The 27,557-nt window shown below is 53.0% G+C and overlaps 1 protein-coding gene across 4 annotated transcripts; it reads left to right on the top strand.

Moving 5' to 3' along the window:
- The first annotated feature begins 5,369 nt into the window (after positions 1-5,369).
- LOC133059219 (serpin B6-like) lies at positions 5,370-16,577 on the top strand. Of its 4 annotated transcripts, none has more exons than XM_061146230.1 (7): positions 5,370-5,453; positions 10,121-10,295; positions 11,927-12,076; positions 13,128-13,245; positions 14,207-14,349; positions 15,738-15,893; positions 16,081-16,577. In XM_061146230.1, the coding sequence occupies exons 2-7, from the start codon at positions 10,131-10,133 to the stop codon at positions 16,483-16,485; spliced, it is 1,137 nt and encodes a 378-aa protein (XP_061002213.1). In that variant the 5' UTR covers positions 5,370-5,453; positions 10,121-10,130; the 3' UTR covers positions 16,486-16,577. The 4 variants fall into 4 exon arrangements, with proteins under 4 accessions (XP_061002213.1, XP_061002215.1, XP_061002212.1 ...); XM_061146232.1 differs by lacking the exon at positions 5,370-5,453 and adding an exon at positions 5,594-5,615; XM_061146229.1 differs by lacking the exon at positions 5,370-5,453 and adding an exon at positions 5,789-5,810.
- The last annotated feature ends 10,980 nt before the right edge of the window (positions 16,578-27,557 follow it).

Raw genomic sequence — 27,557 nt, 5'->3', positions numbered from 1 at the left:
AGACCTTGGTGGTGGTGGGAGATGGTGCTCTGACAGGTTACCCAGACCTGTTGGGGTGCACTTGCCAGAAACCAACTCTGTTTCCTCTCTAGAGCTGAAAGTCAGATCATGAAATAAAGACTTTGGAAAACACAGAAACCTCCTTTCTGGACAGAATTTGAAAATGTCCAAAATGCTTCCTTCTAGGGGTCTTGTTTTCCTGTTTTGGGCAGGATCCTTCAGATTCAACCAGATACGGAATTATTTTTCAGATACAATGCTACTTTCTTAAAATAAGCAGATAAGAAAAATTCAGATGGAAAAGATAGCATTTCAAAATCTCTTGATTCGTAATTGATTGTTAAAAGGACTTCATGTCCCCTATGTAACTTTTGGGACTTCTCTGGTGGCCCAGAGGGTAAATTATCTGCCTGCAGTCCTGGAGACCCATGTTCAATCCCTGGGTTGGGAAGATCCCCTGGAGAAGGGAAAGACCACTCACTCCAGTATCCTTGCCTGGAGAATCCCATGGACCGAGGAGCCTGGCGGGATATAGTCCATGTATCTACTGTTGGGAGAAGAGGGAGAAAAAATGAAAAGCACTTTTTCTCATTTCGAGCTCACTTTTTTCATCCTTGGTTAAACCCATCTTCAACTACGGGGATACAAGCCAGAGGGAGGGGAGCCCCTCAGGCCTCGGCACACAGAGGCTGCCCGCGTCTGCGGTAGAGGAGAAGCCCTCTTCTCAGGAGCGCGAAGGCCCAGAGCTGAGGACGAGCGGGCAAGGGCCCTGGTTCCGTGCACAGCAGGGAGAGCGTCCTGCTGGCTCCCGGAGGAAGCGCCCTCAGTGAGGCCTGCAATGCCTGGGCCCTGAAGCAGCGTCTCTGAGAGCAGGCAGAGGGCAGGGCGTCGCGCGGCGGGCCTGTGGGCCGCCTGCCTCTCCTCCAGGGTCAGAGGCATTCCCCGGGCGTCTGCCCTGACGGCTGCGCACATCAGGGGAGGCTGGGGCCGGCGCTGCGTTCAGGCGGCTGCCCCTGGATCAGGGCTCACCTGGACTCCCCGTGGAGAGAGAGGCCAATGGCAGGACGAAGCCTCTGCCTCCTGTCCTTCCTTGCGGACACGTCGAACGAGGCCTGGCTCCCAGAGGGCTGGACGCTAACTCCTGGGCAGGAGGACAGCTGGTGTGTGGGCCCAAGGATGGCCAGAGCTGCGAGCCTCTCTGGGAAGAAGCACCCCATTCAGGCGGTTGCGGGGACCCGACACCCTTCTCTTGCACTTCAGAGTGCTGAACCGTGACCTCTGCCTCTCCTCTGACACAACAGGTTCTGACTCGGAGAACCGGGCATGACACGAACAAATAAATGCCCTGAACCCAGCACCTGGCTAGGAGCATACTGAAAAAACACAGTGAATGAGTTCAGGGCACATCGTTCTTCACAAACCTCTGCTCGCTCTGGGTGTTCTCTGTCTTACCCTTGAGCTCACAGGGCAGGAACACCCGAGACTCTGGGACGGGTCCTGCAGTGTTTATGCAAAGAAAACAGTCTGTGGATCGTCCTGAAGCAGAGCCCACCACGCACATGCTCTGAGGTGTGGGGGTGAGGAGCTGGGGCCGGGGGTGATAAGACAGGTGTGCGGGTCAGAGGAAGTCTTCTGGATTTAGGATCTGAGCAGTTTTCCAGGTGGAAAAGCCACTTACATGTGGGAGGTTTGAGCAGGACAAATCCGGGGAACTGAAGTCACGCTCAGGAGGTGCACAGACCCAGGCAGCCGACTGCCCAGCACCTTATGTGCGGGACCCCAGAACCCCCGGGCGCCCTGCTCTGCGTTCCGTGTGCTGGGTGCAGGCCCTTCCCGATCTGGCCTGGCGTGGATTTCAAGGCTCCTTCCTGACACTGTCTTCTCTTCAATCCCTTCTGGGACACTTCCCCCGGCCCCCACCAGCACCTCTCAGGACCTCTAGTTCATTCTCAGAGGACCTGTACTCTGACATCTGCGGGACGACCCGCATCTAAAATGCTTTCTCCCCCTGTGTCTGGCTGAAGAGCGTTAACATTTGTGCATAATCGCATCCCCCAGGAAACCTCACCAGCCCTTTAGAAATGTGTCCAGACACTGCAGTTGATGCTACGGACACAAAATCAAGTCAAGGAGAATGAGGCTGTCCTAACCTAGTGGGGAGCACAGAAGCTCCTCCATAAAGGCCATCCGGAGTGAAGCGTCTGCCTGGGACGTTCTTGGGGAATGTGTGTGTGGCTGCCACCATCTAGATGTTTTCTCATAACATCTAGGAAGGACCTCTGAGCACTTCTGGTCTCTCATCACCTGTGAGGCACCTCAACTCGAAGGTCGTGTCCTCAGCCAGGCGCCCAGCGCCCAGCCCAGGGCCACGCTCGTGGGAGACGCCGAGACGTCCCTGCTGTTTGAGTTGACAGTCTTCATTATGCAAGGATGCAACCCTCATGGAGTAAACACGTTTAAAGGGAGAATGGTCTTCAGAGTGAACGGAGAAGCAAGTTTAGAGAGATAAAGGTCTTCAAAGTGAAGGAAGAAAAACGTTTAGAGGGAGAAAGGTCTTCAAATTTATGGAAGAAAGAGGTTGAGAGGGACAAAGATCTTCAAAGTTAAGGAAAAAGCAAGTTCAGAGGGATAACGTTCTTCAAAGTTACCGAAGAAACAAGTTTAGAGGGAGAAAGGTCTTCAAAGTTAAGGAAGAAACAAGTTTAGAGAGATAAAGGTCTTCAAACTTCAGGAAGAAAAACGTTCAGAGGGAGAAGGGTTTTCAAAATTAAGGAAGAAACAAGTTGAGAGGGATAAAGGCCTTCAAATTTCAGGAAGAAAACAGCTTAGAAGGAGTAAAGTTTCATGTTACAGAAGAAGGAAGTTGAGAGAGAGAAAGGTCTTCAAAGTTCTGAAACCTTTGCAGAACAGGGCCATGCTCAGCATTGCTCTTTGTAGGCTGCTGAGAAAAGGCATCTGAGAGCCTGCAGGCAGAGCTGCAGGCACGGTCTTTTGCTAACAATACCCAGACAGGACTCACTGGGCTGAGAGTCAGGAGGCCAAGAGGGACAGACCTCGGTGGGGGTGGGAGACGGTGCTCTGAGGGGTTACCCAGACCTGTTGGGGTGCACTTGCCAGAAACCAACTCTGTTTCTTCTCTAGAGCTGAAACTCAGATCATGAAATAAAGACTTTGAAAATCACGGAAACCTCCTCCCTTCTGGACAGTGTCAGAAAACTTCTACATAGCTTCCCGAAAACCTCTTATAAGATAAGTGTTGATTGCATTGACACTAGGTTATCCACATTGCATTTCTGGGTTAGGAAGATCAATGCCTTGTTTTTCTTTTTTTGGCAGGATCCTTCAGATTTACCAGATAGGAAAAGATTTGTCAGATACAATGCTACTTTCCTAAAAGGAATCACATATGGAAAATTTAGTTGGAAAAGATAACATTTCAAAATCTTTTGAGTTTTAATTATTGTCAGAAGGATTTCAGGTCCCCTATGTGTCTTTCTGGGACTTCTCTGGTGTCCCAGATGGTAAAGAATTGGCCTGTGATGGCAGATACCCAGGTTCCATCCCTAGGTCAGGAAGATCCCCTGGAGAAGGGAAAGGCTACCCACTCCAGCATTCTGGCCTGCAGGATTCTATACATGAACCATACAGTCCATGGGGCCGCAGAGCCGGACACGACTGAGTGACTTTCACTCTCACCCCGCCGTGGCCCCAGCTTCTGTCCTCAGCTATGACTCTTTGACACACAGACGCGGCTGGGCCGCTGAATCCCGCATGCGGCTCCCAGCACCTACGCCCCACACCCTGCTCTCTTCCTGCTTGTCTCCTGGACACCTTCACCTAATGCTCCTCAGACAACATGAGTCCTCTTGGACAGGAGATGCATGCTTGATCCCCGGGTCGGGAAGTTCCGCTGGTGCAGGAACTGAAAAGCCTATGAGTGGATTTTCAGTCCACGGTGGGCACAGTCCATGGCGTCTCAAGGAGGCCGACACGACTGACTAAGCACAGCGATTCTGCACTAGACCCGACGCTCCCCTTCCCCGCAGGCTCCTCTCAGTTAACACGCCACAACGAGCACAGGGACCTGAGGCAGACGAGTAAGTGGCACCTGCATCTCCAGTCCTTCCCTGGCCCCTTGCCCCCAGTCCACCTGGTCCTCACATCCTGTGATGCCCGCCGTCTCATCAGCTCTGGGCAGCACCCCGTCACTGTGGCACGGCCCAGGCTCAGGCCCGCCTGGCTGTGCCCTGGTCCCCAGAGCCGCATCCTCAGGGCCCTGAGGGCCTGTCCCGCGGCACCCAGTCCCTCCACAGGGCCGGGGCTGGGGTCACAACGGACACGGGAGGGAGGGAGGGGAGGAAACGGATGAAAGCAGGAATCATGTCACTCGTCCAGTCTGAAGCTCACAATGGTTCCCCATGCTGTGGTTCAGCCCCCTAGTCCTATCGGACTCTTTGCGACCCCGTGGACTGCAGCGCACCAGGCTTCCCTGTCCATCATCATCTCCCAGAGCTTGCTCGAACTCATGTCCACGGAGTCAGTGACGCCATCCAACCATCACATCCTCCGTCCTCGCCTTCTCCTCCTGCCTCCAATCTCTCCCAGCATCGGGGTCTTTTCCAATGAGTCAGCTCTTCACATCAGGTGACTAAGGTATTAGAGTGTCAGCTTCAGCATCAGTCCTTCCAGTGAATATTCAGGATTTGTTGCATTTAGGACTGTCTGGTTTGATTGCCTTGCACTTCAAGGGACTCTCAAGAGCCTTTTCCAACCACAGCCCCGTGACGGACAGACTAACGGCCTCCAGCTTCTCTCCCGTCCAGCCCTGCCCAATCCTTCCAGCACTGGCTGCCGCACCTTGGCCGCTCCGGCCCACACCCTGTGCGGGGTCCTGAGTGTACCTCGCGGAGCGGGAGCCCTTTCCCACCAGTGAGTCCGCCTGGTTGGTTCCTCCTCCAGCCTCCCCCTGGACCTCACCCCTCCCTCGGCCCGGCTCCTCGGTCACCCGGGAGCCAGCCCAAGCCCCACAGCATCACCAGCTCCGTCCTTCTGGCCCCATCGCGCCGGTCATGCGCCCATCAGAGCCGCCACCCGCTGCACGGACACAACCCCTTCCCGTCCCTCTGAACAGACAGAAGAGGAGGCGCGTGTCTGATAAGTTTTATCTCTCGCCTCCTTTGTGACCTGACAGAGTCCTGGGTACAATAAGCGTCCAACACATGGAGCGTGGGGTTTTCCAGCTCTGCTACCCAGCGGGCATCTGGGGGAGGAAGATGCTGAGATGCTGTTGCTCCGTGTGCGGTCCTAACTGCGGCCCCGCCCTCGGGCATGGCCCGGCCCGGCCCGCCCCTCCCTCTCGGCCGCGCCCTGCGGCCTGGCCGCCCCGCCCCTCTGGCCGGGGTATTTGGGCCCTGCTAGCCGGGTCCCTGCGCAGCCCTCTCCTGCCTCCCTAGGTACGTGAGGGGCGGTGGGGCTGAGGCACCGGCCTGCGCCAGGCGGTAGGCGGGCGGGCCGGGCGGGGGCTGGCGCTGCGCTGGGCTTCCTTTCGGATCCGGTGGCCGCGGCGGACATCACGACGCTGGGAGTGTGGATCCTGGACCCCGCGCCCGCTCGAGGTCCTCTGAAACTGTATGCTTCTTACTGGCATGTGCATTGAATGGAGAAGAGCTGTCGCTTAATGTAAAAGTCTGACTAGATTGTTGATGGCTTTCTTTGATATCTGCAATGTCATGATAAACTGCTTAAATTTGCTCCCCCCTTTTTTTCCTTTTTTAGGATTAAGACTTGTTTAATCTTTTTATGATTGACTGGTAAGGACTTTTATGTTATTCCAAAGTCATCATGAAATTCAGCTTATGATTATGTGACGGGTTATTTTCAAATACTCACCTCAGGATAAATCAGAAGGATCTTAGTAAATGCTACCCAGTGTTTGGACATTTATTTCCCAGTTGACGGAGGAACCAGGTAATAAGTGAAGAAGTGGTTTTCAATGTGGAAGTGTTGTCTCACTCTGCTACAGAAATAGTCTGTAGGCTGGTGAGCATGTGTTCAGCTTCTGTCTCTGGTGTTGTTGTTCAGTCGCTGAGTCCTGTCCGGCTCTTTGCGACCCCATGGACTGCAGCCCGCCAGGCCTCCCTGTCCATCATCAACTCCCAGAGTTTATCCAAATTCATGTCCATTGAGTCAGTGATGCCATCCAACCAACTCATCCTCTGGCGTCCCCTTCTCACCCTGCCTTCACACATTTCCAGCATCAGGGTCTTTTCAAATGAGTCAGTTCTTCCCATCCAGTAGCCAAAGAATTGAGTTCAACTTCCAATGAATATTCAGGACTGATTTCCCTTAGGAAGGACTGCTTGGACCTCCTTACTGTCCAAGAACTCTCAAGTGTCTTCTCCAGCACCATAGCTCAAAAGCATCATTTCTTCGGCACTCAGCTTTCTTTATAGTCCAACTTTCACATCCATACATGACTACTGGGAAAACGATAGCTTTGACAAGACAGATCTTTTTGGGAAAGTAATGTCTCTGCTTTTTAATATGCTGTCTAGGTTGTTCATGGCTTTTCTTCCAAGGAGCAACCGTCTTTTAACTTCATGGCTGCCGTCATCATCCACAGTGATTTTGGAGCCCCAAAAATAAAGTCAGCCACTGTTTCTACTGTTTCCCCATCTATGTGCCATGAAGTGATGGGACTAGATGCCATGATCTTAGTATTCTGAATGTTGAGCTTTAAGCCAACTTTTTCACTCTCCTCTTTCACTTTCATCAAGAGGCTTTTTCGTTCTTCACTTTAAGCCATAAGGGTGGTGTCATCTGCATATCTGAGGTTCTTTATATTTTTCCCAGCAGTCTTAATTCCAACTTGTGCTTAATCCAACCCTATATTTCTCATGATGTACTCTGCAAGTAAGTTGAATAAGCAGGGTTACAATATACAGCCTTGACGTTCTCCTTTCCCTATTTGGAACCAGTGTGTTGTTCCATATCCAGTTCTTTCACAGCATCTTCTTTTAGGATTTGAAATAGCTCAACTGGAATTCCATCACCACCTGCTTTCTAGCTTTGTTGGTAGTGATGCTTCCTAAGGCCCACTTGACTGCACATTCCAGGAAGCCTGACTCTAGGTGAGTGATCATACCATCGTGATTATCTCGGTCATGAAGATCTCTTTTGTATAGTTCTGTATATTCTTGCCACCTCTTCTTAATGTCTCCTGCTTCTGTTAGGTCCATAGCATTTCTGATCTTTATTGTGCCCATCCTCACTTGAAATGTTCCTTTGAAAGAAGTGAAAGTGAAGTCGCTCAGTCGTGTCCTCCTCTTTCCGACCCTTTGGACTGTAGCCTACCAGGCTCCTCTGTCCATGGGAGTTTCCAGGCATGAATACTGGAGTGGGTTGCCATTTCCTTTCCCAGCGGATCTTCCTGACCTAGGGATTGAACCTGGGTCTCCCGCATTGCAGGCAGATGCTTTACTGACTGAGCTACCAGGGAAGCCACTTGGTATCTCTCACTTTCTTGAAGAGATCTCTAATCTTTCCCATTCTATTGTTTTCATGTATTTCTTTGCACTGGTGACTAAGGAAGGCTTTCTTGTCTCTCCTTGCTATTCCTTAGAACTCAAAATTCAACTGGCTGTATCTTTCCTTTTCTCCTTTGTTTTTCACTTCTCTTCTATTCACAGCTATTTGTAAGGCTTTCTCAGGCAGCCTCTTTGCTTTTTTGCATTTCTTTTTCTTGGGGATGGCTTTGATCCCCGTCTCCTGTACAATATCATGAACCTCCATCCATAGTTCTTCGGGTACTTTGTCTATCAGATCTAATACCTTGAATCTATTTATCACTTCCACTGTATAATCGTAAATGATTTGATGTAGGTCATAACTGAAGGGTTTAGTGATTTCCCTACTTTCTGCAATTTAAGTCTGAATTTGGCAATAAGGAGTTCATGACCTGAGACAAAGTCATCTCCCGGTCTTGTTTCTGCTGACTGTATAGAGCTTCTCCATTATTGGCTGCCAACAATATAATCAATCTGATTTTGGCATTGACCATCAGGTGATGTCCATGTGTAGAGTCCTCTCTTGTATTGTTGGAAGAGGGTGTTTGCCATGAGCAGTGTGTTCTCTTGGCAAAACTCTATTAGCCTTTGCCCTGCTTCATACTGAAAGGAGGGGATCACAGATCCCGTGGGACCACCCACACTCTACCCTGCCTGCCGCCAGACCAGGAGGCTCCTCCATCTGCTGGTTCTTTAGCAAAAAAAACAAAAAACAAAAAAACTGCTCTCCCCTGGATCACTCACATCCTGCCATGTAAACAATTTCCAACCTTGTTTTGTGTTTTCTCCTTAATATAACGAACATCCCAGAATTGTCAGGCATTTGTGGAAAGCCTGTGTATGAAAGAGATCCAAATATTATAAACACCAACCACAGCAACAAAAACCCCAGGAGAAGAGAGATGTTTCAAGGAGCAGAAGACAACCCAGCAGACTGTGTTGACATTCTCCAGGGAACTGGAGCAGACAGCAGGAAAGAGCGGGAGAGGACAGGGAGTCTCTAGCAATTAGGGATAAAATGGCTAAGGTTGGAGAAGAGCAGCAGAAAAATTGGAAGAGAAAGTCAACTGTGTCTTCCAGAAAATGAAGAAAATACCATGGAGATGGAAAATGCAGGAGAGGAGGGCAGATGACTGCAGAGCTCTCTGCCCGCAGCAGGCAGCCACACCTTCCCAAGTGCCCCTCAGATAACAGCTACTGCGCGTGCCGGGAGGAGGTGCGGAAAACAAGAGCCCGTCCACAGGGGTGACAAGGGCATTAAAAGTGCCCAGAGGGGAAGGGAAGTTCCTTGAGTTGTTGGAATCAGAGAATCTCAGTCGATTCTGACTCCTTAGGACCCCATGGACTGTACCTTGCCAGGCTCCTCTCTCATGGACAGAGAATTCTCCAGGCAAGAATACTTGAGGGGGTTGTCATGTCCTTCTCCAAGGCAACCAACTCCAGTATTCTTGCATGGAAAATCCATGGAGAGAGGGGCCAGAAGGGCCAGAAGGCTGTCGTTCATGGAATCACAAAAGAGTCGGACACGACTTAGCTACTAACCTGGTTGGATATTAAAGATGGAAGAGAATGTGTGGGGGGAGTGTTTCCTCTCCTCTATGTTCTTCCTGGCTGGTCTAGTAATTAAATTGACCTAAGACAAATCAATGGCAGAAAACCAACCCCACTGAATTTTATGCATATGGTAACCTCAAATATACAAGACTCAAGAAGGGACAAGGCTGGCTGTGTGTGTGTGAAGATTTGACAAAACAAGGGGGTTGTGCTTGGGTAGCAAGTTCTTGAAGTGACAGGGTTTGCTGGTTTCTTGTTCAGCCTTTTCAGCCTTGCGTTCCCCTCTTTGGCCGTAAAGATGTCTCTCTACCTCCTGGTACAGGGAGGGTATTTGCACATGGAGATTTATTTTCAGCTTTCAGGGGGAACAGAAGAAGGGCAGAGATGGTTTTGCAACAGCTGTTTCTCAAGTCTCCTTAATTCAGAGCAGTCACTGTGCTACAGTGGGGTGTTGTGGGGTGAGCTGCCCTGCACCCCATCAGGAGCACAGATTACCTGGTGCCTCCCCGTCCTCATGCAGGGAGGGCCTGGAAGGGGGCTGCCAGCCTGCACGCCCTGCGGCTTCGGGCCCTTTCCTCGGGCTCTCCTGCTCTCTTTTCCCAGGTCGGTGTCTATCACGGACACTACTTTCTGGTGAAGAGCTGGGGTCTCTCAGCTCTCATCCCTTCCCACCACACACAGAAAGGCCCTGAATGCTTGCCCACCCCGGCCCCTCCCCACAGTGTCCTGTTCTGGACCAGACGCCCTCCGTGACGGGGCTGTGACCTCCGAGGCCGGGCCCTGCAGGTTTACGTGGGCACCTACCAAGGCCCTTGTCCCGATCGGGTGACAGGGCCTGGGCAGGGTCAGCAGGGGAAACCCCGAGGACACCGAGTTCTGTGCGTGTACCTGTCTGCTCGTTGAAGCAGAGCGTCAGTGCTCACAACAGTTAAGATCAGATGAGACGCAGTCAACCTGTGGCCTGAATTTACGTGACACTGGTTATAAATCCATCCTTTCAGACTCGCCACCATGGATGCGCTGTCAGAAGCCAACGGCACCTTTGCCTTGACCCTTCTGAAAAAGCTGGGTGAAGACAACTCGAAAAATGTGTTTATCTCACCCCTAAGCATCTCCTCTGCCCTGGCCATGGTCCTCATGGGGGCCAGGGGCAACACCGCAGCCCAGATGTCCCAGGTACGTTCGGGAAGCCAGTTCTGGCTGGCAGCCTACGGTGTTTCTTTTCCCGTGAGACGGTGTCCACAATCCGAATCCCAGAGGCCTTGCTCGACAGACAGGCCTCACTCCCGCGTCCGCCCCTTCCTGGGCCTCCCTCTCTTCTCTGGCTGGTGGCCTGGGGCTCCTGACTGCGCAGCACCTGATTCAAGCAGGACAGGCTTGAATGAGCAAGCGTTCATGGAGCCTCTGCTCAGACCCGCTGCCCAAGGCCCTGCTGGCAAAGACTCCCAGAGCCAGCCCCAGCGGGCTGCACAGGGTGTGGACGTCAGCTTCTGGGCCACAGTGGCGGTGGGGCGCTGACCTCTGTCCCCGTGGGGGTCACAGCCCTCCTGTAGATGGGGTGCCCTTACCCCTCCCAGGGCCTGGGGTCCAGAGGGTCTCCAGGTATACCAGAGTCCTGATCCCCCTCCTTGAGCCTGGGCCTTGAGTTTGACCTCTGCCCTAAGGCTATCACTTTCAGGGTCCTCTGCCAGCTGGAGGGGCTGGGAGTGAGAAGCATTTGCACTCTCCACCCAGCAAGTGTTAGGACGCAAATACGGGGGAGCTCCCGAGCAGTCGTGTCCGGCGCTTTGTGACCCGTGGACTCCAGCCCTCCAGGCGCCTCTGTCCATGGGATTCTCCAGAGAGAACACTGGTGTGGGTTGCCATGTCCTCCTCCAGGGGATCTTCCTGACCCAGGGATCGAACCCGCGAGTCTTGAGTCTCCTGCACCGGCAGGTGGATCCTTTATCACTGCGCCACCGGGAGACACATATGTTCCCTCTAAGTTCTGCCTGAAAAGGGAGCAGTCCCCTCTGGTGCTCGTCACTGACTCCCCTCCCGCTTCCCAGGCTCTGAAGGGGCCGTCCTCTCTCTGAGCACCTCCTGTGCAGGTTCCGATTCTGGGCAGAGGGCCGGCCTTTCCGCCCTGGACGGGTGTCTCTCCAGGGCTCCCGCCCGAGCTCCTCTCCTCCAGCAGTGGCCCCCCCCAGACCTCCGGCCTCAGCTGTCTGGACCTTCTCTCTGTGGCTGCCGTCAAACTGCCGACGACCGGGAATGACCGGGACTGGGCCTCAGACTGCGTCCTGGCCGCACAGTGCCTGCTGGGCTCCATGTGATCCAGGAGCGGCCCCGATCCCGCAAGGAGCTGTCCTCTGTGTGACCGCTCTCCCGCATTGTCATGAGGACCCAGCAGAATGGCTGGGCATTTCTGCACCCTGGCAACAGGGGGCAAGACAATGAACATGGAGTTGCCAGGCCTTTACAAAGGCCCAGGCCCAGAAGAGCCACCTCTGTGTCCCACTGGTCAGAGCCTGTCCCGACACCAATCCAGACCTGAAGCCGTGGCCTGTTTGTGCAGAGACGGGAGGCCTGTCCGCCGGCCCTGTCTGCAGGCAGACCGCGAGCGCAAGGCACTGGGCTCGCCGAGGGGCACTTCTGTGCCCGCCGTCACTGGGGGGCTCTCAGAGGCCTTGTGCCTTGATTTGGGTGAGTCTTGCTTTAAGCTGCAGTGAGGATTAGTGCGGTTCCTAGGCTGTCTCAGTGTTCTATCCATTACTTGTAGTCAGGGCGTACTGCAGTTGTGAGCTTTTATCTGTTTTTGATTTCAGACGCTCTCTCTAAGCACGAGCAGTGGCGGAGGTGACGATGTCCACCAGGGTTTTCAGAACCTTCTCAGCGAAGTTAACAGGCCCGGCACACAGTACTTGCTCAGAACCGCCAACAGGCTCTTTGGAGAGAAGACTTACGATTTCCTCTCGGTAAGTCATACTCGCGTTTTCCCGAAGCAGATAGAGACCGAGGTCGTGAGGAGGTGGGAGCTGGGCCTTGTGATGCAGCTGAGGCCCTATGGGCTGAGACCCGCACGGTGGGCGGGGTGTGGGACTCCAGTCATGACCTCACACTTCCTGGAACCGATCGGTCATTGCCTGTAAGAGGAGGGATTGTTCACATGTGACAGCATTGTTCACATGTTCGTGAAGCTTCGATGAGATGATTGTCAGAGAACTAACACGGATCATACCACAGTTGCAGATGAGTTGGCCCAAACAAAGAAGTGATCAAATAGAATATTTCTGATGTTGTTTTTAGAAGTTTTCTGTGCATTGTGAGGATTGTTCAATATTTTTATACATGTAAATATTTTAATTATCTTTTCCTATGCAGAATTTTTTTTTAAGTTTTTGTCTTTTTTACTCTGGTTCTATTTAATTACAGTGCTTTCATGATTTTAAAAAATTTTTAATACACAGCTCACTAATCTGTGAGTGTGTTCTTAATCATATAAAAATGCAGTCAAAGCCAGAGTCCTCCCACACTCTCTTCCACGCCCTGGTCCCCATGCCCAGTATAAGGGCTTGTCCCCTGTGCATAGAGAAAGTCTCTGCATCTCCAGACATGTGTGTCTGTTGTTGTTCAGTCGCTGGGTCGTGTCCAACTCTTTGTGACCCCCTGGACTGTAGCCCACCAGGCTCCTCTGTCCATGGGATTGTCCAGGCAAGAATACTGGAGCGGGTTGTCATTTCCTTCTCCAGCGGATCTTCCCCACGCAGAGATCAAACCCTCGTCTCCAACACTGGCAGGCGGATATTTTACTACTGTGCCACCTGGGAAGCCTGTGATTTTACTGTCATTTATTCATTGTAGCTAAAAATTGAGAAACCGGATTGAAGGTTAATTTCTCACATTTGTTTGTATGTTCCACAAGTAACCGTCCAATGATCAGTGTTGAGGTTTGGCAGAGTGAAGAAGTGAGCTGTTGGCGTGGTCTGTTTCTGTAGCCATGTGATTCTGTCACTCCGTCTCTCCTAGTCTTTCAAAGATGCCTGCCGCATATTCTACCAAGCAGAGATGGAAGACCTGGACTTTGTCAGCGCTACGGAGGAGTCCAGGAAGCACATAAACACCTGGGTAGCCGAAAAGACAGAAGGTGAGAACATGTTAGTACTTCTGTTTGCACAGTATTTGAATCAGTCTTGTTATCCATCAGTTCCTTCCCAAGACCAGCAAATGTAAACAGGAATGGCTTTTTCTATGAATAACTATAACTTTCAAAATGCACTCCTGAAATGTAATCAGGAATAAATTTCTCTAGCTTTCCCCATTCTTCATCAGTATTTGCTGCACTTCTTCCAGAGCAAACACACTTTGATTTTTTGCTGGTGCAGTAATGTTCATATAGTCTGCCTTTTCACAAAGGGCGGAAGGAAACTCTGGATGCGGGCTCCACCCCCCTGCCTGTGCAGCGGAGCTCATGCTCTGCGGGTCGCTGAGCATCACTGCAGGACACTCGGTCAAGCCCCGGTCCACCTGCGGTTCTTCGTTCTCGTGCTCGCCACGCTGGCTTCGACCTCTCCCCTTCAGGACAGTCCCCTCACGTTGTAGACTGAACAATCCTTTTTCTGTCACTGTGAATTATCCTGCCCTTATGATTTCTTCATTGTATGTGTTTTATGCAACTCAATGTCTCTTTGTGAGTAGAAATTTTAAGGTTTTGGTCGCTGATTTTGCTTTAGGGGCCAGGCTGCCTGTACGGGTTTCCCTGGTGGGTCCGATGGTAAAGAATCCACCTGCCAATGCAGGGGAGGCGGGTTGGATCCCTGGGTGAGAAAGAGCCCTGGAGAAGGAAATGGCAACCTGCTCCAGTATACTTACTTCCCCGGGGAATCCGATGGACGCAGGAGCCTGGTGGGCTGCAGTCCATGGGGTCACAGAGAGTCAGACACAGCTTAGCGAGTGAACAGACAACTCACTGTCCATGGTTGTCTGGGGGAAAGTGAGCCCTCTGGTCAGTGCCTGACTCCTCCAGGGGGCGGGCCAGTAAATACTGTGCCCAGCACCTCCCCCAGGGAACCCTGCTTGCTCACTGCTTCTTTAATTCTGCTTTGCAGGTAAAATTAAAGACTTGCTCGCTGCAAATTCAGTTGATCCCATGACTCGTCTGGTTCTCGTGAATGCCATCTACTTCAAAGGAAACTGGGCTAAACAGTTTAACAAACAGCACACCGTGGAAAGGCCATTCCACGTCAGCGAGGTGAACAAGAATGTTTCATAAAGCGAAGGAGGTTCTTGGAAATGGTCCCTGGGGTCCCCTTGCTTTACGGAGCGTGTGAGCAGGCTGACCTCAAGGAACCTGTGCCTCTTGTGGCCGTGGCGGCCCAGATGTGGATCCGGGTAAACCCTGGCTTCCTTTCCCCCTGCTCCTCCTATGCTGTATCATCGGGGGGTCTGTGCGGAGGTGTTCTGTCTTGTATCACACATCCCCCGGGGCAGCTCGCAGGTCTCTGGGCCTACTAGAACTCCCAGGATCCAGGTCAATCTTGAGACCGTGGCTATGAAGCTCCGTGGGCCTGGATCCTAACGTCTGACCCCATCCCGTCAGTAGCTACCAGCACAGACGCCTTTCTCTGCAGGGCCGTCCAGAAGCCTCCCTAGCGGTCTCCCCAGCCCGGGTTCTGGTTCCTGTGTCCCTCCTCTGAGCTCTCGCAGAGCCCGGGGCCTCTCCCAGTGGCTCTGATCTCCCAGAGCCCCTCGGGCCCGGGTACAGGACCAGGGAGGTTACTTGGAAGTTTTCCTGATGACCCAGGCTGGGCTGAGCGTGGTGGGGTAGGAAGCACAAGTCAGACTGTATTGTATGTTCATTAATTGCATGTGTTTATTCTCGGCCGTGCCGGCTCTCCTGGCCACAGCCTCTCCTGCAGCTGCCGTGGTGGAGTCCCTCTGGGCTCCGTGCTGGGGCTCCTTTCACTGGCGCTTCTCTTGGTGCTGAGCTCGGGATCCAGGCCTGTGACCTCAGGAGCTGCGGTCCCGGGCTCTCAGCCCAGGCTCAGGAGCTGTGGCCTGAGGGCTTAGAGCCCCAGGGCTGTGGGGTCTTCCCAGACCAGGGGTGGAGCCTGTGTCTCCTGCATTGGAAGGCGGATTATTTACCCCGAGCCACCAGGGAAGCCCTGATGTCTTTAAAATAGAGCCAACATGATTTGTTCATGGGTCAGCTGTGGGGTGGGAGGGACAGGGGCCCAGGACACTGCAGGGTTGACTGGGGAGGAGTGGTGTCGCCGTGAGCAGAGATGGGAAAGTATAGATGGAGCAGGTGTGGGGGGAACCGAGCCGCCAGTGTGTGTGCCGACACGGAGGCTCCTTGGCGTCCAGATGCAGATGTCAGGTAGGCAGGAGCCAGGGTGAGGTCCTGCTGGGAATGTCCGTGCAGAGACCTCCTGGGTCAGCAGGAGAAGAGAAGCCTGAGGCCTGAGCGCTGGCAACCCGGGGTGGGAGCTGGAGCCGAGCAGATAGCTGACGACGCGGAGCTGGGCTGGGTCTGGAAGACAAGACAGAGTGTGTGTGCCCAGGTGGCCGGCTCTGATGACTCGTCCAGAGTGTCCACGGGTCTCCTTTCCAGTTAAGGTTTATCCCTTTCCTTTATAGACCGTGGAGAAACCTGTACAAATGATGTTCACGAAGTCCACCTTTAAAATGACCTACATTGAAGAGATAAGCACCCAGATTCTGGTGCTTCCCTACGTCGGCCAAGAAATCAACATGGTCATCCTGCTGCCCAGTAAAACCACTGACTTGAACACGGTAACCGGGCATCCTTGGCCCCGGAGCCCGGGGTCTCGTCGGGATCCCTGCCGGTCACTGGGCTCCGGGAAATCGTGTGCAGCTGGCAGGCCGCCCCGGGCCCGCAGGGCGCAGAGTGTGGGTCACAGGGGACGGTCCCCGGGGCGGAGCTGCTGCAGACCCTGAGATCTTCTACCTTCTCCTCCAGGTGGAGAAGGCCCTGACCTACGAGAAATTCGTCGCATGGACGAAGCCGGACGTGCTGGCCGAGGATGAGGTGGTGGTGTTCCTGCCCCGATTCACGCTGGAGGAGAGTTATGACATGGAGGGTGTCCTCCGAGACCTGGGCATGACCGATGCCTTCGACGCGGCCCTGGCTGACTTCACAGGGATGTCGTACGGGCTAGACCTGCACCTGTCCAAGGTCGTGCACAAGTCCTTCGTGGAGGTCACCGAAGAGGGCACGGAGGCTGCGGCCGCCACGAGGGCCGGGCCCGTGATGCGCTGCCTGCGGATCGTGCCCCGGTTCTGTGCAGACCGGCCCTTCCTCTTCTTCATCCAGCACGGCAAGACAGGGGCCATCCTGTTCTGCGGCCGCTTCTGCTCACCATGACGGGGTGCTGGAGGCACCCCGGTGCTCCTCACCGCTCTCCCGATGTCTGGAAGAGCTGCAACCCCAGTGACCTTGGCGAAGGTCCACAAATAAAGGGCTGATGGAGACCGCCTGTGTGTGTGTGTTTGTGTGCCCGTGTGGTCTCGTGTCCCGCGCCTTCTCAGAGCTGCAGTCGCCATCGGAGGAGGGCGCTCGGTGGTCACGCCAGCGGGGAGCACTGGCTGCCTGCTCTCTGGGCCCACCCTCCACCCGCCCCGTCCAGGCCCTTGGGGGGAGCGCTGTCTGCTCCGGGCCTGGAAGGATGAGCGGGCCTTCCCTGTCTCCTCTGCACAGTGGCCTCCCCCTGAGAACAGAGCGAAGCAGAGGCTACAGCAGCCGCAGGGAGGGGGGGCAGGCCTCAGAGACCCCCGAACCTGAGCCCTCCAGAAACCAGCAGAAGAGGGGAGGCCTGTGACCCAGACCGGGAGAAGTCCAATCCCCGAGTCACTGTGTCTGCACTGGAGGGTCTGTGGTCAGAGGCTGTTCTAGTGCTTGACATCCACACTCCCTGAGCATGTTCAGTTGCCCCCAGGGTCAGCGATGAGCAGACAGTTCCTGCTCAGGAGAAGGAGGCCTTCAGACCACGTCATGGATCCATGCCGGGTGACCTTCCATCCTGCTGCTGGTACTGGAGAAAAAGAGGCGGCTATGGTTTCAACCAGTGCATCCCAAAGGAAATCAGTCCTGAGTGTTCATTGGAAGGACGATGCTGAGGCTGAAGCTCCAATACTTTGGCCCCCTGATGCGAAGTGTTGATTCCTTTGAAAGACCTTGATGCTGGGACAGATTGAAGACAGGAGGAGAAGGGGCCGACAGAGGATGAGATGGCTGGATGCCATCACTGACTCAATGGACATGAGTCTGAGTCACTCCAGGAGTTGGTGATGGACAGGGAGGCCTGGCGTGCTGCAGTCCATGGGGTCACAAAGAGTCAGACACAACTGAACGACTGAACTGCACGAAGGTTTCTGCAGCCGCCCGTGCTCCCTGCTGAGACGTGGGGTCCGCGCGCGGCCGATGCTGAGGTTCAGGTGGCGAGCGGTGAGGCATCCACTGGCCTCCCTGCGGCATCATCCGGAGCTGGGCTCCCTCCAACCTAATGGTGTGACCCACTTTCTCAGCCTGTCTCTGGTCCGCTGTCTCTGCTGTGCCCACGTCAGCGCCTGAGCCTTGAGGAGAGGCAGGCTGTGGAGACGCTGCCCTTGTGAGCGGGTGGGCGGGTGCGGGTGGGCGGGTGCGTCAGCGCACCACCCAGCGGCGTCAGCGCACCCCCCGCCCCCAAGCCTGTGCCCACTGTCACCTGAAGTGAGCCGTCTGTCCGTCCACAGTCCGAGGCATGACAAGCATGACAATCATTGCCAGCAAGTCAAGGGGCACTTTAGATATGAAAGCGAGTGGGTCTTGGAATTTCTTAGCTTCTGGGTGATAGGACCCAGTCTAAGGGATCTTCTGATTCTCAAGATTAAACAAACAGCATTGCAGCTATTAGGGAAAAACCTCGAGCTGCGATGATTTCACAGAGCCGTTGATGATATCATTGTGCAGTCTGGGATTATAAATGGGAGCCCCCATATCCCTAGTGTGAAGTCTCACCCTTGGGGTGGACGCACAGCCCGGGATCCTTTCCTCGCTGGGGGTCCAGACGGACCTCATTCGGGATTTCCCAGGGATGCTAGAGTCTGGATGTCGGCTGGGAACCCAACTGGGTGATGTGTGTGCTAGTACTTCTCTCTGTTGTTTCCAGGTCTTCTCTTTTCATAGCTGCACGCTGAAATTAAGGAATGTATTGAGAATTAAACCTGTTTATTTCTGTGTAACAAACTGGAATCAAGATTGCCGGGAGACATATCAATAACCTCAGATATGCAGATGACACCACCCTTATGGCAGAAAGCCAGGAGGAACTGAAGAGCCTTTGATGAAAAAGAAAGAGAAGAAGGAGATAGTTGGGTGAAAACTCAACGTTCAAAACGTGAATATCATGGTATCTGGTCCCATCACTTCATGGCAAATAGATGGGAAAACAGAGGAAGGAGTGAGAGACTTCATTTTCTTGGGCTCCAAAATCACTGCAGATGGTGACTGCAGCTGTGAAATTAAAAGACACTTGCTCCCTGGATGAAAACTTATGTCTAACCTAGACAGCATATTAAAAAGAAGAGATATTTTTTTACTAACAAAGGTTCATCTAGTGAAAGCTATGGTTTTTCCAGTAGTCATAATATGGATAGGAGAGTTGGATCATAAAGAAGACTGAGCTTCAAAAATTTAATGCTTTTGCACTGTGGTGTTGGAGAAGACTCTTGAGACTCCCTTCGACTGCACGGAGATCAAACCAGTCAATCCTAAAGGAAATCAGTCCTGAATATTGGAAGGACTGATGTTGAAGCTGAAGCTGCCATTCTTTGGCCACCTGATGCAAAAAAGTGACTCCTTGGAGAAGACCCTGATGCTGGCAAAGATTGAGGGCAGGAGGAGAAGGGGATGACACTGGAAGAGATAGATGGTTGCATGGCATCACTGACTCCATAAGTTTGAGCAAGCTCTGGGAGTAGCTGACGGACAGGGAGGCCTGGTGTGCTGCAGTCCATGGGATCACAAAGAGTTGGCCATGACCCAGTGGCTAAGCTGAACAGAACAGGGGGTTTCTTTTGTTAAGGAATCCTTCAAGCAGAAAATGAAGGTGAAACTTCTGGCAAACCACCTCAGGACTTGGGGATTTGAATGTGGCTTTCCTTTGCAGAGAACTGCACTGTTTACCTGTGGAACTCTGTTCTGGATGGTGGTTCAGGCAGCAACCTGAAGGCCAGCCAGCAGCAGTCCAGGGCTCTCTGTGGCTCCTTGGCTCAGACTCCCCTGATTCCTCAGCCATGCCTCCCTAGCTCAGAGCTGGGTCACACCTGCCCTGCCCCCGGCATGGCTCTGAGGCTCTGAGAGCTGAGGGTGGGTGGCTCCGGCTCAGAGAACTGTTGGCGGCTAGAGCAGAGGGAGAGGGGCTCTCGCCCACAGGGGCCTGGGGGCCAGAGTCACCGGTCATGAGCCCGGGCAGCGAGGACACGCTGCTTGTGAGGAAACAGGTGTCTTGGTTTCCGATGCCCGATCACCACAAACTCAGGGTGAATGTGTCCTGGAACCTCGCCATATGCACGACATTAACATACGATCGGGATCATGTATGTAATTCACATGTAATATAATTAACAACAGCAATTAGTGTCAGGCTGTGTGCACGTTCGCCTGACATGCGGCCAGGGAACCCAACGGGGTTTCCCAGGGCCCTGGTTCTGCTCATGGAGCAGGTAATCTCTGGCTGGGGTGGGGGTTGGGGGTGGTGGGGGATACAGGAATCACCTAAACTCTCATGGCGACAAAGTCTCCGCTGGGTCTGGAAAATTCTCTGACATAGCTGGTGAACCATTTTCACTTCCATTTCTATACATGCTCTTCCCTGTATTCCCCAGGCCAGGTTAGATTCAGCCCCAGAGAGAGTTTTTCTCTCTTCCTCAGCTTATCATGGTTTATGCGCTCCTGGGCTGCATGAGTCTGTGACACCCGTCCTCAGCTGGTGGGCACTGCCCCCCTGAAGACAAGTAGCAGCCCTGGAGGTATTTTTCTTGTCATCACTGAGGGAGGCGCAGCTGGCCTCTAGTGGGAGGTGCCCAGGCAGCCACACCAGGAATGGCCATCTGACCCCACTTGTCAGCGGTGCTGCCTTTGAGAAATGCTGGCTGGACACGTAATCAGCCCCCTTTCATGTCAGAACCCACCACATCTCCAGCACAGTGATGACTCTGGAGGTTTCTCTTTGGCGGCCTAGTGGGTGACGTGCAAAGTCAGGGGTGGTATTTCCCGTCAACAGTGGTGGAGACAGATGTTCACCAAGCTTCCCATCATGTCTCACTGACATTAACAAACCTGACACGCAGTGTCTTCTGGAATCTGTCCACCAACTCTGTGGAGCAAATAGGTGTAACTGCTGTCAGAGAGTCAGGTTCAGACAGTCCTGAGAAGGAAATACAAGCAACGGTAGCACATGTCTTCACCGTGGGCTTAGAGACACACATCTGAAACATGAGTTTGAATTTTAACATTGCTTCTGAATTATGTCTGCCTCCCTCTTGTTTCTGCGGCCCCCTCCCTGGCGTCACTCCCAACACGTCCGCCCCGTGCACCCCAGCCTGTGCGTTCCCCCGACTCCCTGTTCCCGCTGGGCTGTGGGAGGACCACCCTGGGTCCTCCCTTCCCAGACCTCGTTCCTGGGCAGGTCACCGCCACCCTCACCGCCCCACCTAGGACCTCTTACCCCTTTCTGAGTCACACTGGTATTGCTTTGTTCTGAGTCTCAGGGAATCTGACCCCTATCATCTGACTTGCTTCTTCAGTGTCTCTTTAGGGCCACCTGGTCCTTTCCTCTGCGTCATTAACCCACATTAGGACCGAACCGGGTTTTTAGAGAGAAACCTCTTTGTGAAACAGAAGCTTTCAATCTCTGTAGCTTTCATAAAATTCCTTGGTCTGGAAAAAACCCTCCCTACGGCCACACTTGAGGCCCCACTTCTCCGCCATGTGACACGCAGGCTGGTGGTGGTGAGAGATTAGTGAGCCGGAGGAGGGTCCCGGCCCTCTGACGGGGCTGCAGAGCCAAGCACTCCTCTGGGACTCACACATCCTTCATCTCCGCTCCTGGGGCCGTTTCAGGGGCCTTGCCCTCACTGGGGGTGGTGCTGGGTCAGCCTGGTGATGCAGGAACCTCCTGGTTCATCAACCTTCATTTGTAACCGTCAGCCTGATGTGTCTTTCAGCGTTGCCGACACTGGGACACCTTCCTGGGCTCGGGGCCCCTCCACCCGGCTCCCTCCTGTTTCTCTCCAGAAGCTGAAACACTTGAGGACAGGGGTGCAGGGAGCAGGGGAGCCAACTGCCCAGCTCTTTATGTGCGGAACCCCGGAACCCCCGGGCACCTTCCCTGGGTTCCGTGTGCTGGGTGCAGGCCCTTCCCGAACTGGGCAGGCTTGGATTTCAAGGCTCCTTCCTGTCACTGTCTTCTCCTCAATTCCTGCTGGGACATATCCCCTGACCCCCACCGCAACCTCCCGGGACCTCCCAGGTCATTCTAAGAGGGCCCGTTCTCTGACATCACTGGCAAGACCCGCATCTAAAATGCTATTTCCTTCTGCGTCTGGCTGAACTGCTTTAACATTTGTGCATAATCACATCCCCCAGGAAACCTCACCAGCCCTTAGAAATCTGTCCAGACACTGCAGTTGATGGTACCCACACAAAATCAAGTCAGGGAGAATGAGGCTGTCCTGAGGGCGGTCACCTAGTGGGAACCATACTGAACACAGAATCTCATCCATAAAGTCAGTCCAGAGTGAAGTGTCTGCCGGGGACTGTCTTGGGGAATGTGTGTGTGGCTGCCACCATCTAGATGTTTTCTCATAACATCTAGGAAGGACCTCTGAGCACTTCTGGTCTCTCATCACCTGTGAGGCACCTCAGCTCGGAGGTCATGTCCTCATCCAGGCGCTCAGCGCCCAGCCCAGTGCCATGCTTGTGGGAGACGCCGTGACGTCCCTGCTGTTTGAGTTGACAGTCTTCATTATGCAAGGATGCAGCACTCATGGAGAAAACAAGTTTAGAGGGAGAAAGGTCTTCAAAGGTAAGAAAAATCAAATTTAGAGAGATAAAGGTCTTCAAAGTTATGGGAGAAAGTAGTTTAGAGGGAGAAAGTTCTTCAAAATTCAAGAAGAAAACAGTTTAGAAGGACTAAGGTCTTCAAAGTTTCAGAAGAAACAAGTTGACAGGGAGACAGGTCTTCAAAGTGAAGGAAGAAAAAAGTTGAGAGGGATAAAGGCCTTCAAAGTTAAGGAAAAAACAAGTTGAGAGCAATAAAGGCCTTCAAAGTTCAGGAAGAAAGCAGCTTAGAAGGAGTAAAGTCTTCAAAGTTACAGAAGAAAGAAGTTGAGAGGGAGAAAGGTCTTCAAAGTCTGAAACCTTTGCAGAACAGGGCCATGCTCAGCATTGGTCTTTGAGGGCTGCTGAGAAAAGGCATCTGAGAGCCCGCAGGCAGAGCTGCAGGCACGGTCTGTCGCTAACAATACCCAGACAGGACTCACTGGGCTGAGAGTCAGGAGGCCAAGAGGGACAGACCTCGGTGGTGGTGGGAGATGGTGCTCTGAGGGGTTACCCAGACCTGTTGGGGTGCACTTGCCAGAAACCAACTCTGTTTCTTCTCTAGAGCTGAAAGTCAGATCATGAAATAAAGACTTTGAAAATCACGGAAACCTCCTCCCTTCTGGACAGTGTCAGAAAACTTCTACATAGCTTCCAGAAAACTTCTTATAAGATAAGTGTTGATTGCATTGACACTATGGTTATCCACATTGCATTCCTGGGTCGGGAAGGTCAATGCCTTGTTTACCTGAGTTAGATTAGTAAGTGGCACCTGCATCTCCAGTCCTTCCCTGGCCCCTTGCCCCCAGTCCACCTGGTCCTCACATCCTGTGATGCCCGCCGTCTCATCAGCTCTGGGCAGCACCCCGTCACTGTGGCACGGCCCAGGCTCAGGCCCGCCTGGCTGTGCCCTGGTCCCCAGAGCCGCATCCTCAGGGCCCCTGGGGCCTGTCCCGCGGCACCCAGTCCCTCCACAGGGCCGGGGCTGGGGTCAGAACGGACATGGGAGGGGGGTGGCAGGAAACGGATGAAAGCAGGAATCATGTCACTCGTCCAGTCTGAAGCTCACAATGGTTCCCCATGCTGTGGTTCAGCACTCAGTCGTGTCCGACTCTTTGCGACCCCATGGACTGCAGCGCACCAGGCTTCCCTGTCCATCATCAACTCCCAGATTTGCTCGAACTCATGTCCACGGAGTCAGTGACGCCATCCAACCATCACATCCTCCGTCCTCGCCTTCTCCTCCTGCCTCCAATCTCTCCCAGCATCGGGGTCTTTTCCAATGAGTCAGCTCCTCACATCAGGGGACTAAGGTATTAGAGCTTCAGCTTCAGCATCAGTCCTCCCAGTGAATATTCAGGATTTGTTGCATTTAGGACTGTCTGGTTTGATTGCCTTGCACTTCAAGGGACTCTCAAGAGCCTTTTCCAACCACAGCCCCGTGACGGACAGACTAACGGCCTCCAGCTTCTCTCCCGTCCAGCCCTGCCCAATCCTTCCAGCACTGCCTGCCGCACCTTGGCCGCTCCGGCCCACACCCTGTGCGGGGTCCTGAGTGTACCTCGCGGAGCGGGAGCCCTTTCCCACCAGTGACTCCGCCTGGTTGGTTCCTCCTCCAGCCTCCCCCTGGACCTCACCCCTCCCTCGGCCCGGCTCCTCGGTCACCCGGGAGCCAGCCCAAGCCCCACAGCATCACCAGCTCCGTCCTTCTGGCCCCATCGGGCCAGTTATGTGCCCATCAGAGCCGCCACTCGCTGCACCAAGACACAACCTCTTTCCCATCCCTCTGAACAGACAGAAGAGGAAGAGCATGTTTGATCACTTTTATCTCTTGCCTCTTTTGTGACCTGATAGAGTCCTGGGTACAATAAGCATCCAACACATGGAGCGTGGGGTTTTCCAGCTCTGCTACCCAGCGGGCATCTGGGGGAGAAAGATGCTGAGATGCTGTTGCTCCGTGTGCGGTCCTAACTGTGGCCCCGCCCTCCGGCATGGCCCGGTCCGGCCCGCCCTGCGGTCCGGCCGCCCCGCCCCTCTGGCCGCGGGTTTTGGGCCCCAGGTTGAGGTCCCTGCCCATCCCGCTCCTGCCTGGCTCCAGACACATGCTGCGGTGGAGGCCACAGCACCGGCCTGCACAAGGCAGAAGGCGGGCGGGGCTTCCTTTCGGACCCAGTGGCCGCGGCGGACGTCACGAAGCTGTGAGTATGGATTCTGGACACCGCGCCCGCTCGGAGTCCTGTGAAATCTGTATGTTTCTTACTGGCATGTCATTGAATGAAGAAGAGCTGTCCCTTAATGTAAAAGTCCCACTAGATTGTTGATCGTTCTCTTTAATATCTGCAATGTCTTTATGATAAACTGCTTAAATTTGGTCCCATGTTTTTTCTTTCTTAGGATTCAGATTTCTTTAATCTTTATATGATGGACTGGTAAGGATTTTTATGTTATTAAAAAGTGATCATGAAAGTCAGCTCATGATTATGTGGCATGTTATTTTCAAATTCACAGCTCAGGACAAATCAGAAGGATCTTAGTAAATGAGACTCAGTGTTTGGACATTTATATCCCAGTTGACGGAGGAACTAGGTAATAAGCGAAGAAGTGGTTTTCAACGTGGAAGTATTGTCTCGCTCTGCTACAGAAATAGTCTGTAGGCTGGTGAGCATGTGTTCAGCTTCTGTCTCTGGTGTTGTTGTTCAGTCGCTGAGTCGTGTCCAACTCTTTACGACCCGGTGGACTGTATCCCACCAGGCCTCCCCATCCATCACCTACTCCCGAGTTTACCCAAATTCATGTCCATTGAGTCGGTGATGCCATCCAACCATCTTATCTTCTGTCGTCCCCTTCTCCTCCTGCCTTCAATCTTCCCCAGCATCAGGGTCTTTTCAAATGAGTCAGTTCTTCCCATCAGGTGGGCAAAGTATTGGAGTTTCAGCTTCAGCATCAGTCCTTCCAGTGAATATTCAGGACTGACTTCCTTTAGGATGGACTGGTTGGATCTCCTTGTAATCCAAGGCACTCTCAAGAGTCTTCTCCAACACCACAGTCCAAAACATCAATTCTTTGGTGCTCAGCTTTCTTTATAGTCCGACTATCACATCCATACATGACTACTGGGAAAACCATAGCTTTGACTAAATAGACCTTTGTTGGCAAAGTAATGTCTCTGTTTTTTAATATGCTGTCTAAGTTGGTCATAACTTTTCTTCCAAGGAGTAAGAGTCTTTTCATTTCATGGTTGCCGTCACCATCCACAGTGATTTTGGAGCCCAGAAAAATAAAGTCAGACACTGTTTCCACTGTTTCCCCATCTATTTGCCATGAAGTGATGGGACAAGATGCCATGATATAGTTTTCTGAATGTTGAGCTTTAAGGCAACTTTTTCACTCTCCTCTTTCATCAAGAGGCTTTTTCGATCTTCTTCAATTTCTGCCATGGGGGTGGTGTCATCTGTATTTCTGAGGTTATTGATGTTTCTCCCAACAATCTTGATTCCAGCTTGTACTTCATCCAGCCTAGCATTTCTCATGATGTACTCTCTGCATATAAGTTAAATAAGCAGGGTGACAGTATACAGCCTTGACAATCTCCTTTCCCTATTTGGAACCAGTGTGTTGTTCCATGTCCGGTTCTAACTGTTGCTTCCTGATCTGCATATGGATTTCTCAAGAGGCAGGTCAGGTGGTCTGGTATTCCCATCTCTTTCAGAATTTTCCAGTTTACTGTGATCAACACAGTCAACGGCTTTGGCATAGTCAATAAAACAGAAATAGGTGTTTTCCTGAAACCCTCTTGCTTTTTCAATGATTCAACAAATTTGGCAATTTGGACATTGGTTCCTCTGCCTTTGCCATGGCCTGTGTTTGCTTTGACCAGTGCGATCTCTTTACAAAACTCTATTAGCCTTTGCCCTGCTTCATACTGAAAGGAGGGGATCACAGATCCCGTGGGACCACCCACACTCCACCCTGCCTGCCGCCAGACCAGGAGGCTCCTCCATTTGCTGGTTCTTTAGCAAAAAAAAACAAAAAACAAAAAAACTGCTCTCCCCTGGATCACTCACATTCTGCAATGTAAACAATTTCCAACCTTGTTTTGTGTTTTCTCCTTAATATAACAAACATCCCAGAATTGTCAGGCATTTGTGGAAAGCCTGTGTATGAAAGAGATCCAAATATTATAAACACCGACCACAGCAACAAAAACCCCAGGAGAAGAGAGAAGTTTCAAGGAGCAGAAGACAACCCGGCAGACTGTGTTGACATTCTCCAGGGAACTGGAGCAGACAGCAGGAAAGAGCGGGAGAGGACACCAAGTCTTTAGCAATTAGGGATAAAATGGCTAAGGTTGGAGAAGAGCAGCAGAAAAATTGGAAGAGAAAGTCAACTGTGTCTTCCAGAAAATGAAGAAAATACCATGGAGATGGAAAATGCAGGAGAGGAGGGCAGATGACTGCAGAGCTCTCTGCCCGCAGCAGGCAGCCACACCTTCCCAAGTGCCCCTCAGATAACAGCTACTGCGCGTGCCGGGAGGAGGTGCGGAAAACAAGAGCCCGTCCACAGGGGTGACAAGGGCATTAAAAGTGCCCAGAGGGGAAGGGAAGGTTCTTGAGTTGTCAGGCTGAAGAAGGCAGGGGTTAGTCCCTCAGTCGATTCTGACTCCTTGAGACCCCATGGACTGTACCTTGCCAGGCTCCTCTCTCATGGACAGAGAATTCTCCAGGCAAGAATACTTGAGGGGGTTGTCATGTCCTTCTCCAAGAGATCTTCCTGACCCAGGGATTGAACCCAGGTCTCCCGCGTTGCAGGCAGATTCTTTACCATCGGAGCCATGAGGGAAGCCAGGTTGAAAGGGCCCACAAATGCGCAGCCAAATGAACAAAGCCGGCCCATCTGGGGACAGACACAGCGATGTGACATTGAGACTATCAGGGATAGAGGTCAGAGGTCACACGCTTCTGCCTACTGGGGAGGGGGTGTGGGTAGGGACTGGGGTGCTGTGTCCCCAGACTTCAGGCTGGGAAGCCACAAGGCAGGGCCTCTGAGGTCCAGTCCAGAGGCACAGTGACCTGCGGACCACTCCGTCACAAGGGAGGCTGGAATAAAGATGTGCCCAGTGATGCTGGAAGTCAGGATGTCTGCGTTCTGTCAGAACATCCTCGGACCCTTCGCTTCACCAAAGAAGGGCAGAAACCCAGAAGAGGGGAGCACAGTGGGCCAGCGAGGAAAGGGCGGGGGTCCAGAGTGGACCGTGCGCAGTGGGCGGCGATGAGCGCGGGAGCCGCACGGCCCAGGACAGGTGGGGCAGCCCCGGGGCCTCCGAGTGCTCCTGCCTGTGAGGAAGGTGGGGGCCGGGG

This window comes from Dama dama, chromosome 7, assembly GCF_033118175.1.
Source record: "Dama dama isolate Ldn47 chromosome 7, ASM3311817v1, whole genome shotgun sequence".
NCBI classification, from domain to species: Eukaryota; Metazoa; Chordata; class Mammalia; order Artiodactyla; family Cervidae; genus Dama; species Dama dama.
Note: the sequence above shows the minus strand (reverse complement) of the source record. Positions and strands in the feature narration are given on the sequence as shown.